The sequence below is a fragment of the Bubalus bubalis genome, chromosome 5, assembly GCF_019923935.1.
Source record: "Bubalus bubalis isolate 160015118507 breed Murrah chromosome 5, NDDB_SH_1, whole genome shotgun sequence".
Classification (NCBI taxonomy): Eukaryota; Metazoa; Chordata; class Mammalia; order Artiodactyla; family Bovidae; genus Bubalus; species Bubalus bubalis.
Window position 1 is genome coordinate 107776955 of NC_059161.1, and position 15337 is coordinate 107792291.

The window sequence follows — 15337 nt, forward strand, 5'->3', positions numbered from 1 at the left end:
TTGTGTCTATCCATTAACTTGAGAATACAACAAAATTTTTAATACATGTATAATAATTTGCATTCAGTTCAGTTCAGTCGCTCAGTCATGTTCGACTCTTTGCGACCCCATGAACGGCAGTATGCCAGGCCTCCCTGTCCATCACCAACTCCCGGAGTTCACCCAAACGCATGTCCATGGAGTCAGTGATGCCATCCAGCCATCTCATCCTCTGTCGTCCCCTTCTCCTCTTGCCCCCAATCCCTCTCAGCATCAGAGTCTTTTCCAAAGAGTCAACTCTTCGCATGAGGTGGTCAAAGTACTGGAGTTTCAGCTTTAGCATCATTCCTTCCAAAGAAATCCCAGGACTGATCTCCTTTAGAATGGACTGATTGGATCTCCTTGCAGTCCAAGGGACTCTCGAGAGTCTTCTCCCGGCTATATCTAAATGTCCAGTCTCTATTTTCAACTTCAGTCCAAAATTACCAAGATATTTGTTCCTTTCCCCCTCCCCGAAAAAATGCTATCAAAATTTGGTGTCTTTGGAGATGCTATTCCAAGTCTTTGAAATGCAATTAATTTCTATTTCATCTGCTAAAATCCCTCTGCAAAAGTCTGACCTGATTCCCACAAGACGACTTAAATTATGCTTCCTTTGTTCTCTAACTTTAGATCATAAATGCCCTAATGTTACACAGGTTACATTATATTGTTTCCTCTAAGCTCCTTGGGCTCTGTGGCTATGTTTCTGACTTCTATGTATATTTCATATGTGCTGGATTCACAGAAGGAATTCAGCAATTGAAGGAAGAAGAATTGCACCCACGTGATCAAATACTATAGATATTGACATGAATCAGTGTATTTCAAAATTTTCACATGGTTAAATTAAAGATTACAGACAGGGTAAAACTGAGTAGAATACTAAATACTGCACAAACATGATCATTTCAAATATGTAATGAAATACCTTAAAGTTCACACAAGAAGAAACCAAACTAATAAACATAGATGGTTAACCTATTCATTTTTTAATCTAGCAATGTGGCAGCTTTATGATACTGTTTTACATCTATCAATTAACAAAATTTACATTTGTCAATTAACAAATTGATAGATTTTACATCTATCAATTAACAAATTTACATTTGTCAATTAACAAAATAATATTAAATAATTAAACTACATATTAACAAGCTACATATTAACTCTACTGCTTTTGGTAAGTAATGTTTATCAGTTCATATACAGGTAAACTTTATTGATTCATTCATTACATGCTTTTTTGAGTATCAATTCTATATTCTTCATAGTGACAGGAGCCAGGCTTATGAGTCAGATAAGACATTGATCCTGCCCCAAAGAGGTTTATTGCAATGACACACAAATACACAGGATTTTAAGAAAGTACCAAAGCCAACAAAGGCCTGTCTAGTCAAAGCTATGATTTTTCCACTAGTCATGTATGAATGTGAGAGTTGGACTATAAAGAAAGCTGAGTGCCAAAGAGTTGATGCTTTTGAAATGTGTTAGAGAAGACTCTTGAGAGTCCCTTGGACTGGAAGGAGATCCAACCAGTCAATCCTAAAGGAATCAATCCTGAATATTCTAAAGCTGGAACTCCAAAACTTTGGCCACCTGATGCAAAGAACTGACTCATTGGAAAAGAAAGCAATGATGGGAAGAATTAAAGGTAGGAGGAGAAGGGGACGACAGAGGATGAGATGGTTGGATGTCATCACTGACTCAATGGACATGAGTTTGAACAAGCTATGGGAGTTGGTAATGGACAGGGAAGCCTGGCCTGCTGTAGTCCGTGGGGTCACAAAGAGTCGGACATGACTGAGCAACTGAACTGACTGAACTGAACTGAAGAGGAATATTTGTTGCTAAATGGAGAAGATGTCAGGATAAATTTCCATTTAAGAAAGCAACATTAATGAAATGTTAAGCAGAGAAATAAGAATTAGCTCTGAAATCAAAATCCTTAAGGGATTAAGAGAGCAGAATTAGGAAAAGCACAGAGGTGTAGATACAGCAGCTCGATTTATTCAAGGACTAAACATATTGGCTTAAGACATTTTTCATCCCCTGGAAATGCAATTTTATTATACAAATCAAGAAAAATATGTTCATTTATAGTTGACTCTTAAAAAACACAAGTTCAAACTGCCTATGTCCACTTATATGTGTGTGTGTGTTTTTCCCTTCCAAAAGATGGGGAAACAGTAGAAACAGTGAAAGACTTTATTTTGGGGGGGCTCCAAAATCACTGCAGATGGTGACTGCAGCCATGAAATTAAAAGATGCTTACTCCTTGGAAGGAAAGTTATGACCAACCTAGACAGCATATTAAAAAGCAGAGACATTACTTTGCCAACAAAGGTCTGTCTAGTCAAGGCTATGGTTTTTCCAGTAGTCATGAATGGATGTAAGAGTTGGACCATAAAAAGCTGAATGCTGAAGAATTGATGCCTTTGAACTGTGGTGTTGGAGAAGACTCTTGATGGTCCCTTGGACTGCAAGGAGATCCAACCAGTCCATCCTAAAGGAGATCAGTCCTAAGTGTTCATTGGAAGGACTGATGTTAAAGTTGAAACTCCAATATTTTGGCCACTTGTTGTGAAGAAGTGACTCATTTGAAAAGACCCTGATGCTGGGAAAGATTGAAGGCAGGAGGAGAACGGGAAGACAGAGGATGAGATGGTTGAATGGCATCACCGACATGATGGACAAGAGTTTGAGTAAACTCCAAGAGTTGGTGATTGGTAGGGAGGCCTGGCATGCTGCAGTCCATGGGATTGCAAAGAGTTGGACATGCCTGAGCGACTGAACTGAACTGAACTGAATCACTTACTAAGGTACTATACGACCCGAGGCTGGTTTATGAGAATGGAAGACTGATTGTAAAGTCACACCTGGATTTTCAATTGCTTGTGAGTCAGTATCCCTAACATTTGCCATTATGCAAGGGTCAACTATACTTTTGTCCAGTGAGTGGAATGTTGAATCCATGTGGCAAAGACTATAGAGCAGGAATGCTGGAAAGTTCCCAATGTACAAATGTAACAAAATCCCTTAGAAGCACAAAACAGAAACCATCAGTCAGCCCATTGCATCTAGTCAAGAAGACATTTTAGTTTCATATGTTGTATCAGAACTCCTCCACATTTTTACCACTTTACTGTCAAGATGAATATAACTTGCCCTTGGAACTGACCTTCTCAGTCCAAGACTATCATCTGAGTGGTCACTTATATGAAGGCAAATGCTTAGATGCTTGAGGCTGTCAATGACAGATTCATAGCACCGTGGACTTATCTTCCTGTTGTTTTTATGGTTTTACATTTGATAAATCATTTTGCCAATTTCTCCCTCTTTTACTGAACCAGCACTATCCAATAGAATTTTTGGGAATAATCTGATGTACAATATTTGCCTTTTCCAACACAGTAAGCATTGGCTACATGTGACTATTGAGTACTTAAAATGTGTCAGCATAACAGAAAACAAATGGATTTTAAATTTGATGTACTTTAGTTACACTTTGAATGGCTCACAGGAATAGTGGCTACCACATTGGGGAGCTCAGAAGAGTACTAGACAGCAATCCTTATATATTTAATTTGCTCACCATTATAATCCTGGCCCCAAGTTATTTATAATGTCTTCACAAAACTTTCTATTCAGTTACCCCATTGATAAAATGAGAATAATTCCAGTATATATAAAACAAATGAGGATAAAGCAGAAGAGTACTTAAAATGCTATTTTTTCAGTTTTTAATATAAATTTATTTATTTTAATTGGAGGCTAATTACTTTACAATATTGTATTGGTTTTGCCATACATCAACATGAATCCACCACAGGTGTACACATGTTCCCCATCCTGAGCCCCCCTCCCAACTCCCTCCCCATACCATCCCTCTGGGTCATCCCAGTGTACCAGTCCCGAGCATCCTGTATCATACATCAAACCTGGACTGGTGATTTGTTTCACATATGATACACAAAGTAAGTGATATGGGCTTCCCAGTTAGCTCAGCTGGTGAAGAATATGCCTGCAATGTAGGAGACCCCAGTTTGATTCCTTAGTCAGGAAGTTCCTCTGTAAAATGAATAGCTACCCACTCCAGTATTATTGAGCTTCCCTTGTGGCTCAGATGGTAAAGAATCCATCTGCAATGTGGGAGACCTGGGTTTGATCCCTGGGTTGGGACGATCCTGTAGAGGTGAGCAAGGCAACCCACTCCAGTATTCTTTTTTTTTTTTAATGTATTTATTTGAATTAGAGGCTAATTACTTTACAATATTGTATTGGTTTTGCCATACATCAACATGCATCTGTCACGGGTGTACACGTGTTCCCAATCCTGAGCCCCCCTCCCACCTCCCTCCCCATACCATCCCTCTGGGTCATCCCAGTGCACCAGCCCCAAGCATCCTGTGTCCTGCATTGAACCTGGACTGGAGATTCGTTTCTTATATGATATTATACATGTTTCAATGCCATTCTCCCAAATCATACCCCCCCCCCAACCGAGTCCAAAAGACTGTTCTATACATCTGTGTCTCTTTTGCTGTCTCGCATACAGGGTTATTGTTACCATCTTTCTAAATTCCATATATATGCATTAGTATACTGTATTGATGTTTTTCTTTCTGGCTTATTTCACTCTGTATAATCAGCTCCAGTTTCATCCACCTCATTAGAACTGATTCAAATGTATTCTTTTTAATGGCTGAGTAATACTCCCTTGTGTATATTTACCACAGGGAAATCAAAGAGGACACTAATAGATGGAGAAATATACCATGTTCATGTATTGGAAGAATCAATATAGTGAAAATGAGTATACTACCCAAAGCAATCTATAGATTCAATGCAATCCCTATCAAGCCACCAATGGTATTTTTCACAAAGCTAGAACAAATAATTTCACAATTTGTATGGAAATACAAAAAACCTCGAATAGCCAAAGCGATCTTGAGAAAAAAGAATGGAACTGGAGGAATCAACCTGCCTGACTTCAGGCTCTACTACAAAGCCACAGTCATCAAGACAGTATGGTACTGGCACAAAGACCAAAATATAGATCAGTGGAACAAAATAGAAAGCCCAGAGATAAATCCATGCACCTATGGACACCTTATCTTTGACAAAGGAGGCAAGAATATACAATGGAGAAAAGACAATCTCTTTAACAAGTGGTGCTGGGAAAACTGGTCAACCACTTGTAAAAGAATGAAACTAGAACACTTTCTAATACCATACACAAAAATAAACTCAAAATGGATTAAAGATCTAAACATAAGGCCAGAAACTATAAAACTCTTAGAGGAGAACATAGGCAAAACACTCTCCGACATAAATCACAGCAGGATCCTCTATGACCCACCCCCTAGAATACTGGAAATAAAAGCAAAAATAAATGGGATCTAATTAAAATTAAAAGCTTCTGCACAACAAAAGAAACTATAAGCAAGGTGAAAAGACACTCCAGTATTCTTGCATGGAGAATCCCGATGGACAGAGAAGACTGGTGGGCTACAGTTCATGGGTTAGCAAAGAGTTGGACAGAACTAAGTGACTAAGCACAGCACAAGCACAGCACAAGTGCTATATAATTGCTATATATATACACGAAGTTCTATCGTAGACACATTTAAAAGCATACAGTTTGCATTTTTGAGTTTTTGTCCCAACACCTACTATCATGTGTTCTATGTCAGCTGAATGAATAAATTACTGGCTGCTTTAAAATATATGTAATACATCAAATGTAATTTTTTTTTATGAATGAACTCACCTACAAGTTACTATCCAGATAAACTTGGGAAAATTAACTAATCTTTCAGTGCCTCAGCTTCTTTATTTTTTAAGTATTCCACATTTTTTAGGTTTAATTATATCAAATTATAGCCTGATTCAACCTAATATTCAGGGTTTCCCTGGTGGCTCATATGGTAAAGAATCTGCCTGCGATGCAGGAGACCCAGGTTCAATCCCTGGGTCAGGAAGATCCCCTGCAGAAGGGAATGGCTGCCCACTCCAGTATTCTTGCCTGGAGAATCCCATGGTCAGAAGAGTCTGTCAGGCTACAGTCCATGGGGTCGCAAAGAGTTGGACATGACTGAACAACTAACACTTCACTTTTCAACCTAATATTATCTTCCACGCTGAGCTATAGTGACAATTGAATGAGTTAGCAAATGTAACAGGATTAATATTAAATGTAGTGCATAGTAAGTTCTCAGTAAATCCTGGCTATAAAAAATGGACTTATGTACATAAAAATAAAATATTTGAAAACTATATAAAGCAGCTACAACTAATAAGACTGACATATTACTTACTGTGCTAACAAGACATTTACTACTAATAATTAGATACAATTAAGTATTTCCCCAAACCTCAAGAAACAGAAAAAGATTGAAATAATGGCTTCAAATATTTCAGAAATCATATTCATATAGGAAGTTTTTTTCAAAGATTGTCTAGAGTGATGTTCACAGGCTTTAATTTCTAGCCCTGAAATTAATGACTGTCTACTGTCTCAGTACTGAGAATATTATACACAAGAGAGCTAATGATATTATCAACAAAGTATGAGAAAAGAAAATTTTAATCGTGCCTATACTCCCATAGCTCATTCCTTGTTAAAGGAAATCTTGAGGGAGTTTCCAATAGCTTCCAACATGTTTTTTATATTATTGATACCTCTTATATATTGAAACCTTAGATAAAAGCATGTTACTTTGGCAAGTGACTCTGGTAGAATTATGAGGAAGCTACAATAAGGAGTCATGACTCTTGATTCATAGTATTTCTACGAACAACTTGAATCAAGATCTGAATTTGAATACCAAGTAAAAGAGAGCATAGGAATTTCTATCTTGAATATCACCATCAGGATTTCCTTTAGAGAGTACTTGCTTTAAAGCTGACATACAACCCAGTCTAAGGTTTCCAAGTAAAGGGTGAGTATCTGAAGTCCATCTGTTCCAGAATTTTTTAAACTCAGTATATTAAGGGAGTCTAACCTCTGCAAGGAGAAGGAAATGGAAACCCACTCCAGTGTTCTTGCCTGGAAAATCCCATGGACAGAGAAACCTGGGAGGCTACAGTCCATGGGGTCGGGAAGAATTGGACATGACCGAGTGATGTCACTTTCAATTTTCACTTTCATGCCTTGGAGAAGGAAATGGCAACCCACTCCAGTGTTCTTGCCTGGAGAATCCCAGGGAAGGGAGAGCCTGGTGGGCTGCCATCTATGGGGCCGGTCACACAGAGTTATACACGACTGAAGCGACTTAGCAGCAGCAACCTCTGCAAACACCATTACAGAGATTTCCTAATTATGGTTGCTATCTAAAAATGGTTATTCACTTCTTAATGTAACACCTCTGAAGTCAGAAAACTATCTTTTTCATAATTCAGCCCATATTATATTCAGACCTATTTAATGGTTAGACAGCCTTGCTATTGAAACAGGTATTTTACAGGCTGTAGCTCTGTCCTCTGAGGTAACATATAATAAATCTAATTTTAATTCATGTCATTAGTTGTGTAGGTACTTGGAGTAAATTATTTTGATCCAAATATTGTTGCCTTGGATAATTATGATTTGAAATTTTCCATCATAAATTATAGCCACCAGAACTAAGCACAATTCATCAGATGTATTTTTTTCTTGTGTGATTATCACTCCCTTAATTTTGGATATTATGTTCTTTTTAATGAAATCATTGGGAGTTTGATGTGTTTTCTCTTGATCCAGATATGTTGAACACAGATTTGTTAGGCCAGTGCGTCCCAATTTTGAATGTTTTTTGCAGACCAGGCTTATTCCTACTTATATCCTTCCAGATTCAGGTTTCTTTTGGAAGCTTTCATTGACCCCTACTCTGGGTTAGCACGATAGCCACCATGTCCTAAAGGATCTGTTCAATCATGTATCACATTGTCTAATCTGCCCCCTCCACTCTCTCTAGACTGTAAAACTCTGAAGAGTAGGGATTCTATCTTATTCATCTCTCTATCCTAAGTGTCCACAGCAAACTGTACTTCAGTTCAGTTCAGTTCAGTTCGGTCGCTCAGTCGTGTCCGACTCTTCGTGACCCCATGAATCGTAGCACACCAGGCCTCCCTGTCCATCACCAACTCCTGGAGTTCACCCAGACCCATGTCCATCGAGTTGGTGATGCCATCCAGCCATCTCATCCTCTGTTGTCCCCTTCTCCTCCTGCCCCCAATCCCTCCCGGCATCAGAGTCTTTTACAGACTGTTAAATTCTTTATAATATCAAAGGCTATCAGATCCACAGGCTAATAGTATCTTCTAGAATCATTATCATTATAAAAGTGTCTGTTACTCTTCTCTACATTAACATCATCTACAAATTTCATAATGATTTCTTTTATGATATCATCAGAGTTATTAGCATATTTTTTAGTACAAGATTAAGTATATAGTACCATGGAATAATTCTCAAAATAATATCTCAAAGTGCAAGTTCCAATTTTTTTAAAAGTAAATTTGTATTTAAAAAGGTGAACAGTTTTACCTGCTGTTATCACTAAACTCTACAAAATAACTTTTTTAAAATTCACAATTTTGCAATGTCCTGACAGCTAAAGACTAAGAGGACCTTACTTTGAAATGATAATCTTCATAATCACAACTGAAATTTATGCCTATGGATGAAAAGTGTCAATAACAAGAGGGTGGCAGAAAATAAATGTTGGTATCATAATTGTAAATTTTACCATCTCTTATGCTCATTGCATGTAGCATATGTTTTATGCATGTTTTGATTTTGAGATAGTATTTCCAGAAGACATCAGTGTTAGCTCAAGTCCTTAATTACCACTTTTATTTCTTGTGGATATGTCAATTGTTTTTATCTGTACTATTAGGAAATTATTATCCATATTTATACTGAAAAACCAGTCATGGTTAACAAGTCACTTAAGTCTCTGAATTTATTAATAGCATCTTCATCTATATAATGGGAATAATACATGCATAAGGTTGTTGGGCAGAGAAGGCAATGGCACCCCACTCCAGTACTCTTGCCTGGAGAATCCCATGGACAGAGGAGCCTGGTAGGCTGCAGTCCATGGGGTCGCTAGGAGTTGGACACGACTGAGCGACTTCACTTTCACTTTTCACCTTCATGCATTGGAGAAGGAAATGGCAACCCACTCCAGTGTTCTTGCCTGGAGAATCCCAGGGACGGGGGAGCCTGGTGGGCTGCCGTCTATGGGGTCTCACAGAGTCGGACATGACTGTAGCGACTTAGCAGCAGCAGCAGCAGCAAGGTTGTTGGGACACCATTTATAAAAGGCCTTGGACAGCACATGGTATGCACTGAATAAATAGTAACCATTTTTGACACACTGATAATCTCTGATGATACCTCTTGGGTCTCTTTCTTTTGAAGTCATCACGCTGTGCTGTGCGTGGAATCATCAGCTGTCTTCCAAACCCATATCCCAGAGATAGAAAGATGCAAATATTCTTTCTGCTTTTGTCTCTTGTGCCTATGGGAGAGTGCTTTGATTTGAAGGTGAGTTTGAAGGTGAGTACACACTGAGACCACACCCATGATGTTGTTATAGCCTCAGGATCATGCAAGATCAACATGCTGTAGCCCTAGTTTCCCAGAACCTGAGCCCAGGATAATAACAGGTCATACAAAGTACTTAGCACATGGTGAGTATTCCATAAGAGATTTTAGGATGAATGGATTTAGGCTTTAATATTTCACACTTCTGAATTCTCCTCATTAAGAAACTCATGTCTTTCCTGGATGTGGAGTTCAAGTTGAATGACAGACTTATTGTTAGCCATCCAGTTGCTTTCTTGAGCTCTTTATATGACTTTTTGAAAAGGTGACTGTAGTGAAGGTATTCACTGCAAAGGATCAATTATTAATATAAAGTCTGTACTTTATATTAATTTTTCCACTTGCATTAATTACTGTGAATGGTTGCTCTGATATGACAAAGAGATAGAGATACAAGGGCAGATATGAGTAGCTAAACGAAGAGATGAAAAGTGAGACAGAAAGGCCTTATTTTGTATCCTTGATCACATACTTATTATATGCCTAACTGTGGGAAAATATCCAACCACTATATTAGTTATCCAACATGTAAAATAGGCATAATATTTTCTCTGTAGAAGAGCTGAGAGTAATAAAAGCAAATCATGGAAAGTACTTATAATAAAGTTAACAGAAAATTTCTTTGGCTGTCTAGGGACTGGACAATACGGAGACCTAATGGGAGAGTGCTTTGCTTTGATAGTATAGAATAAACAAAGGAACATTCTATCTTATATTCATTATTTACACATCCTATGTTACTGAGATGCACTTTGACCATTAATGTAGATCAGGAACAGAGAACTGGAGCTATCTGCTTGAAAAGTCTTGGTTTTTATATTACACATCATTGTGTTATAAGACAATAAATATCCACTTCAATTCTTCGTTTCTTCCATAAAATTCCCAGAGGAAAATGGCAGCAGGAAATCACTCCTCAGTGACTGAGTTCATCCTTGCTGGGCTAACAGAGCATCCAGGACTCCAGCTGCCCCTTTTCCTCCTCTTCCTAGGAATCTATGTGGTCACAGTGGTGGGAAACCTGGTCATGATCATACTGATTGGGCTCAGTTCTCACCTGCACACCCCCATGTACTATTTCCTCAGCAGCTTGTCCTTCATTGACCTCTGTCAGTCCACTGTCATTACCCCCCAAATGCTGGTGAGCTTTGTGACAGAGAGGAATACTATCTCCTACCCAGCATGTATGACTCAACTCTTCTTCTTCCTTGTTTTTGTTATATCAGAATGTCATATGTTGGCTGTAATGGCATATGATCGCTATGTTGCCATCTGTAACCCCTTGCTTTACAATGTCACCATGTCTTATCAGCTCTGTTCTCGCATGGTAGTTGGGGTTTATATCATGGGCTTGACTGGTGCCACAGCTCACACAGGCTGCATGCTAAGAGTGCTTTTCTGCAAGGCTGATGTGATCAACCATTACCTCTGTGATCTTTTTCCTCTACTGGAGCTCTCCTGTTCCAGTACTTACATCAATGAGGTGGTTGTTTTGTGTTTCAGTGCATTTAATATCCTCACTCCAATCCTGACCATCCTCAGCTCCTACATCTTCATCATCTCCAGCATCCTCCAAATCCACTCCAAGGAGGGCAGGTCCAAAGCCTTCAGCACATGCAGTTCCCACATCTCAGCTGTTGCTATTTTCTATGGATCTGCAGCATTCATGTACCTGCAGCCATCATCAGTCAGCTCCATGGACCACGGGAAAGTGTCCTCTGTGTTTTACACCATTATTGTGCCCATGCTGAATCCCCTGATCTACAGCCTGAGGAATAAAGATGTCAAAATTGCCTTCAATAAAATCCTTGAAAAAAAAAGTTTACTGTGAAAATGAATATTTTGCCTTGGCAAAAATTTATAATTTCTTGAGAAAGTTTGGTAAGGAAACAGTCCAGACACAGAAATGTCCACAAATAATGAGATCATTGCTTCTATTAATACTTGATTATTTGGGATGAAAGTGGCAGGGAGAGGACTGGACTCATAGTGGTATGATATGGAGAGCAGCGCTGTTTGAGGATAAGCCAGGGTCTACATGTCCATAAAGTTCTGTATTGCATCTAAACATTAAAACAATATCCAAAGGCCTTCATGTGTATTATTTCATGTATGGAACATGTAACTCTTTTAGTCAAGACTTATTATCTTTTAAAATTATTGTTTTAAGATTAAATTTTTTATTTTTGGCTGCACTGTGTGACTTGCAAGATCTAGTTCCCCCAACGAAGAACTAAACCTGGGTCCACTGCAGTGAAACTGCTGACTCCTAAACACTGGACTGCCAGGGAAATCCCAAGATTTATATATCTTAATTCAAGGAATAAATCCATTTTATCTGTATCCTTTGACCTTCTCAATATCTTGTGTCCCTGGTGCTATTTTAATAAGACAAATATCTCCAAAATATGGTCTCTAAAGTAAACAATGTTTAACCATTTGCAATATATAAAATTCAATCTTTAATTCTTAGTTTGTACACACAAATGTATTAGGAGGTACAAGAGCATATGATGGGTGATAAGACATAATTCTTATGTAATGGGACACACATATGTTCCACACTATTGTGGAAGAGATTGACAGTAATAAACAGCCCTGAAGAATTATGTGTATTATTTTATTTTATTTTATTTTTATTATTATTTTTTACTTTACAATATTGTATTGGTTTTGCCATACATCAACATGCATCCATCACGGGTATACACGTGTTCCCCATCCTGAACCCCCCTCCCACCTCCCTCCCCATACCATCCCTCTGGGTCATCCCAGTGCACCAGCCCCAAGCTTCCTGTATCCTGCATCGAACCTGTACTGGCGATTCGTTTCTTATATGATATTATACATGTTTTAATGCCATTCTCCCAAATCATCCCCCACTCCCTCTCCCACAGAGTCCAAAAGACTGTTCTATACATCTGTGTCTTTTTTGCTGTCTCGCATACAGGGTTGTCATTACCATTTTTCTAAATTCCATATATAATACACACTGAGGAAACCAGAATTGAAAGAGACGTGTACCCCAATGTTCATCACAGCACTATTTATAATAGCCAGGACATGGAAGCAACCTAGATGTCCGTCAGCAGTTGAATGGATAAGAATTATGTGTATTTTGACTTATATCTTTATGCAGGATTCCTTACTCCACTGTTCTGAGATAATTCTACCATCTCCATTTCCCTGACAATCCTGTACCCATTTTCTCTTGTCTCTAAAAAAATCTTATTTTTTTTTTTGCCATTCATATTATAGAATCTTAGATTTAGAAGTGACATTCCTTTATTATTACAACGATATAGATAGTTCACTCACAAAGTTTAAAATTGAAAAAAGATTTTCTGATTAATCGCCAAAATTTGGAAAACTCAGCAGTAGCCACAGGACTCGAAAAGGTCAGTTTTCATTCCAATCCCAAAGAAAGGCAATGCCAAAGAATGCTCAAACTACCGCACAATTGCACTCATCTCATACGCTAGTAAAGTAATACTCAAAATTCTCCAAGCCAGGCTTCAGCAATACATAAATTGTGAACTTCCAGATATTCAATCTGGTTTTAGAAAAGGGAGAGGAACCAGAGATCAAATTGCCAACATCTGCTGGATTGTGGGAAAAGCAAGAGAGTTCCAGAAAAACATCTATTTCTGCTTTATTGACTATGGCAAAGCCTTTGACTGTATGGATCATAATAAATTGTGGAAAATTCTGAAAGCGATGGGAATACTAGACCACCTGACCTGCTTCTTGAGAAACCTATATGCAGGTCAGGAAACAACAGTTAGAACTGGACATGGAACAACAGACTGGTTCCAAACAGGAAAAGGAGTACGTCAAGGCTGTATATTGTCACTCTGCTCATTTAACTTCTATGCAGAGTACATTATGAGAAACGCTGGGCTGGAGGGAGCATAAGCTGGAATCAAGATTGCTAGGAGAAATATCAATAACCTCAGATATGCAGATGACACCACCCTTATGGCAGAAAGTGAAGAGGAGCTAAAGAGCCTCTTGATGAAAGTGAAAGAGGATAGTGAAAAAGTTGGCTTAAAGCTCAACATTCAGAAAATGAAGATCATGGCATCTGATCCCATCACTTCATGGGAAGTAGATGGGGAGGCAGTGGAAGCAGTGATAGACTTTATTTTTTTGGGCTCCAAAATCACTGCAGATGGTGATTGCAGCCATGAAATTAAAAGACAATTACTCCTTGGAGGGCTTCCCTTGTGGCTCAGCTGGTAAAGAATCCGCCTGCAATGTGAGAGACCTGGGTTCAATCCCTGGGTTGGGAAGACCCTTTGGAGAAGGGAAAGGCTACTCACTCCAGTATTCTGGCCTGGAGAATTCCATGGACTGTAAAGTTCATGGGGTGTCAAAGAGTCAGACATAACTGAGCGACTTTCACTTATTACTCCTTGGAAGGAAAGCTATGACCAACCTAGATAACATATTTAAAAACAGAGACATTAATTTGCCAACAAAGGTCCATCTAGTCAAGGCTATGGTTTTTCCAGTGGTCATGTATGGATGTGTGAGTTGGAATGTGAAGAAAGCTGAGTGAGAAGAATTGATACTTTTTAATTATGGTGTTGGAGAAGACTCTTGAGGGTCCCTTGGACTGCAAGGAGATCCAACCAGTCCATTCTAAAGGAGATTAGTACTTGGTGTTCTTTGGAAGGACTGATGCTGAAGCTCAAACTCAATACTTTGGCCACCTCATGCGAAGAATTGGAAAAGACTCTGATGCTGGGAGGGATTGGGGGCAGGAGGAAAAGGGGACAACAGAGGATGAAATTGCTGGATGACATCACTGACTCGATGGACATGAGTTTGAGTGAACTCCTGGAGTTGGTGATGGACAGGGAGGCCTGACGTGCTGTGATTCATGGGGTCACAAAGAGTCGGACACGACTGAGCGACTGAACTGAACTGATGATCAGCTTGGAACAATCTCATACAGAGTTTGTCTTTCATTAATTCTCATATAAATATATATTAATTTCTAAAAAATATACAGTTCCTCATGTGCAATTAGAATTTTCAAGATGTCACAGGAGTGGATATCAGAAAATTACTTATATTCAGTTTTAGTCACAATTAGGTGTGACTGTGCATCACACACACAGAAGTACACACATACCGTGGTCTGTAAGTCTGAATGTGAATCAGGATAGGTTCAGTGGCTTACTGGGGACATAAGCTGCTTTTCAATTGTGACTCTGCTACAACATCTAGCTTCCACCCACGTTTTGGTCTCAGAGAGTAGTTCCAGATTCATCTTTCATCTCTACACCTCAGCCATCAGAACTAAAGACAGGGAAGGAGAGAGAATGTCCCCTAACTTGAAGACAACTGCCTGGAAGTGACAGACATCACCTCCTCCTATTTCCCTTTTTGCGATCCAGTCATATGGTCCAAGGTGGCAATAAGTGGGGCTAAGAAAAACCGTGGTATCTATATAGCCACCTACCCAACTATGAATCAGGGCATTTATTATTGAGGAAGAAAGGGAGAATTGGGAATAACTAACAGTGTCTTCCACTCTTTTCAGTATTTGAATTTAGCCCTAAACAGCTGTGTATTGTTCTCTCTAGAGTTAATATTTGAATTTGGCTTTGTATCCAAAAGAATAATAATGTGAAATGTGATTAAAATGATATGCATAACATGTAAAATATATTAATATTTCATAACTGTTAGTGTTTTCCAGAAAGCTATTTGTCC

At 38.7% G+C, this 15337-nt stretch overlaps 1 protein-coding gene across 1 annotated transcript; it reads left to right on the top strand.

The window, feature by feature from the left end:
* The first annotated feature begins 8167 nt into the window (after window positions 1–8167).
* LOC102403328 (putative olfactory receptor 8G2) lies at window positions 8168–11444 on the top strand. Its single transcript, XM_044942543.2, has 2 exons — window positions 8168–8178; window positions 10505–11444. Exons 1-2 carry the CDS (start codon window positions 8168–8170, stop codon window positions 11442–11444), a joined length of 951 nt encoding a protein of 316 aa, XP_044798478.2.
* Window positions 11445–15337: the final 3893 nt, after the last annotated feature.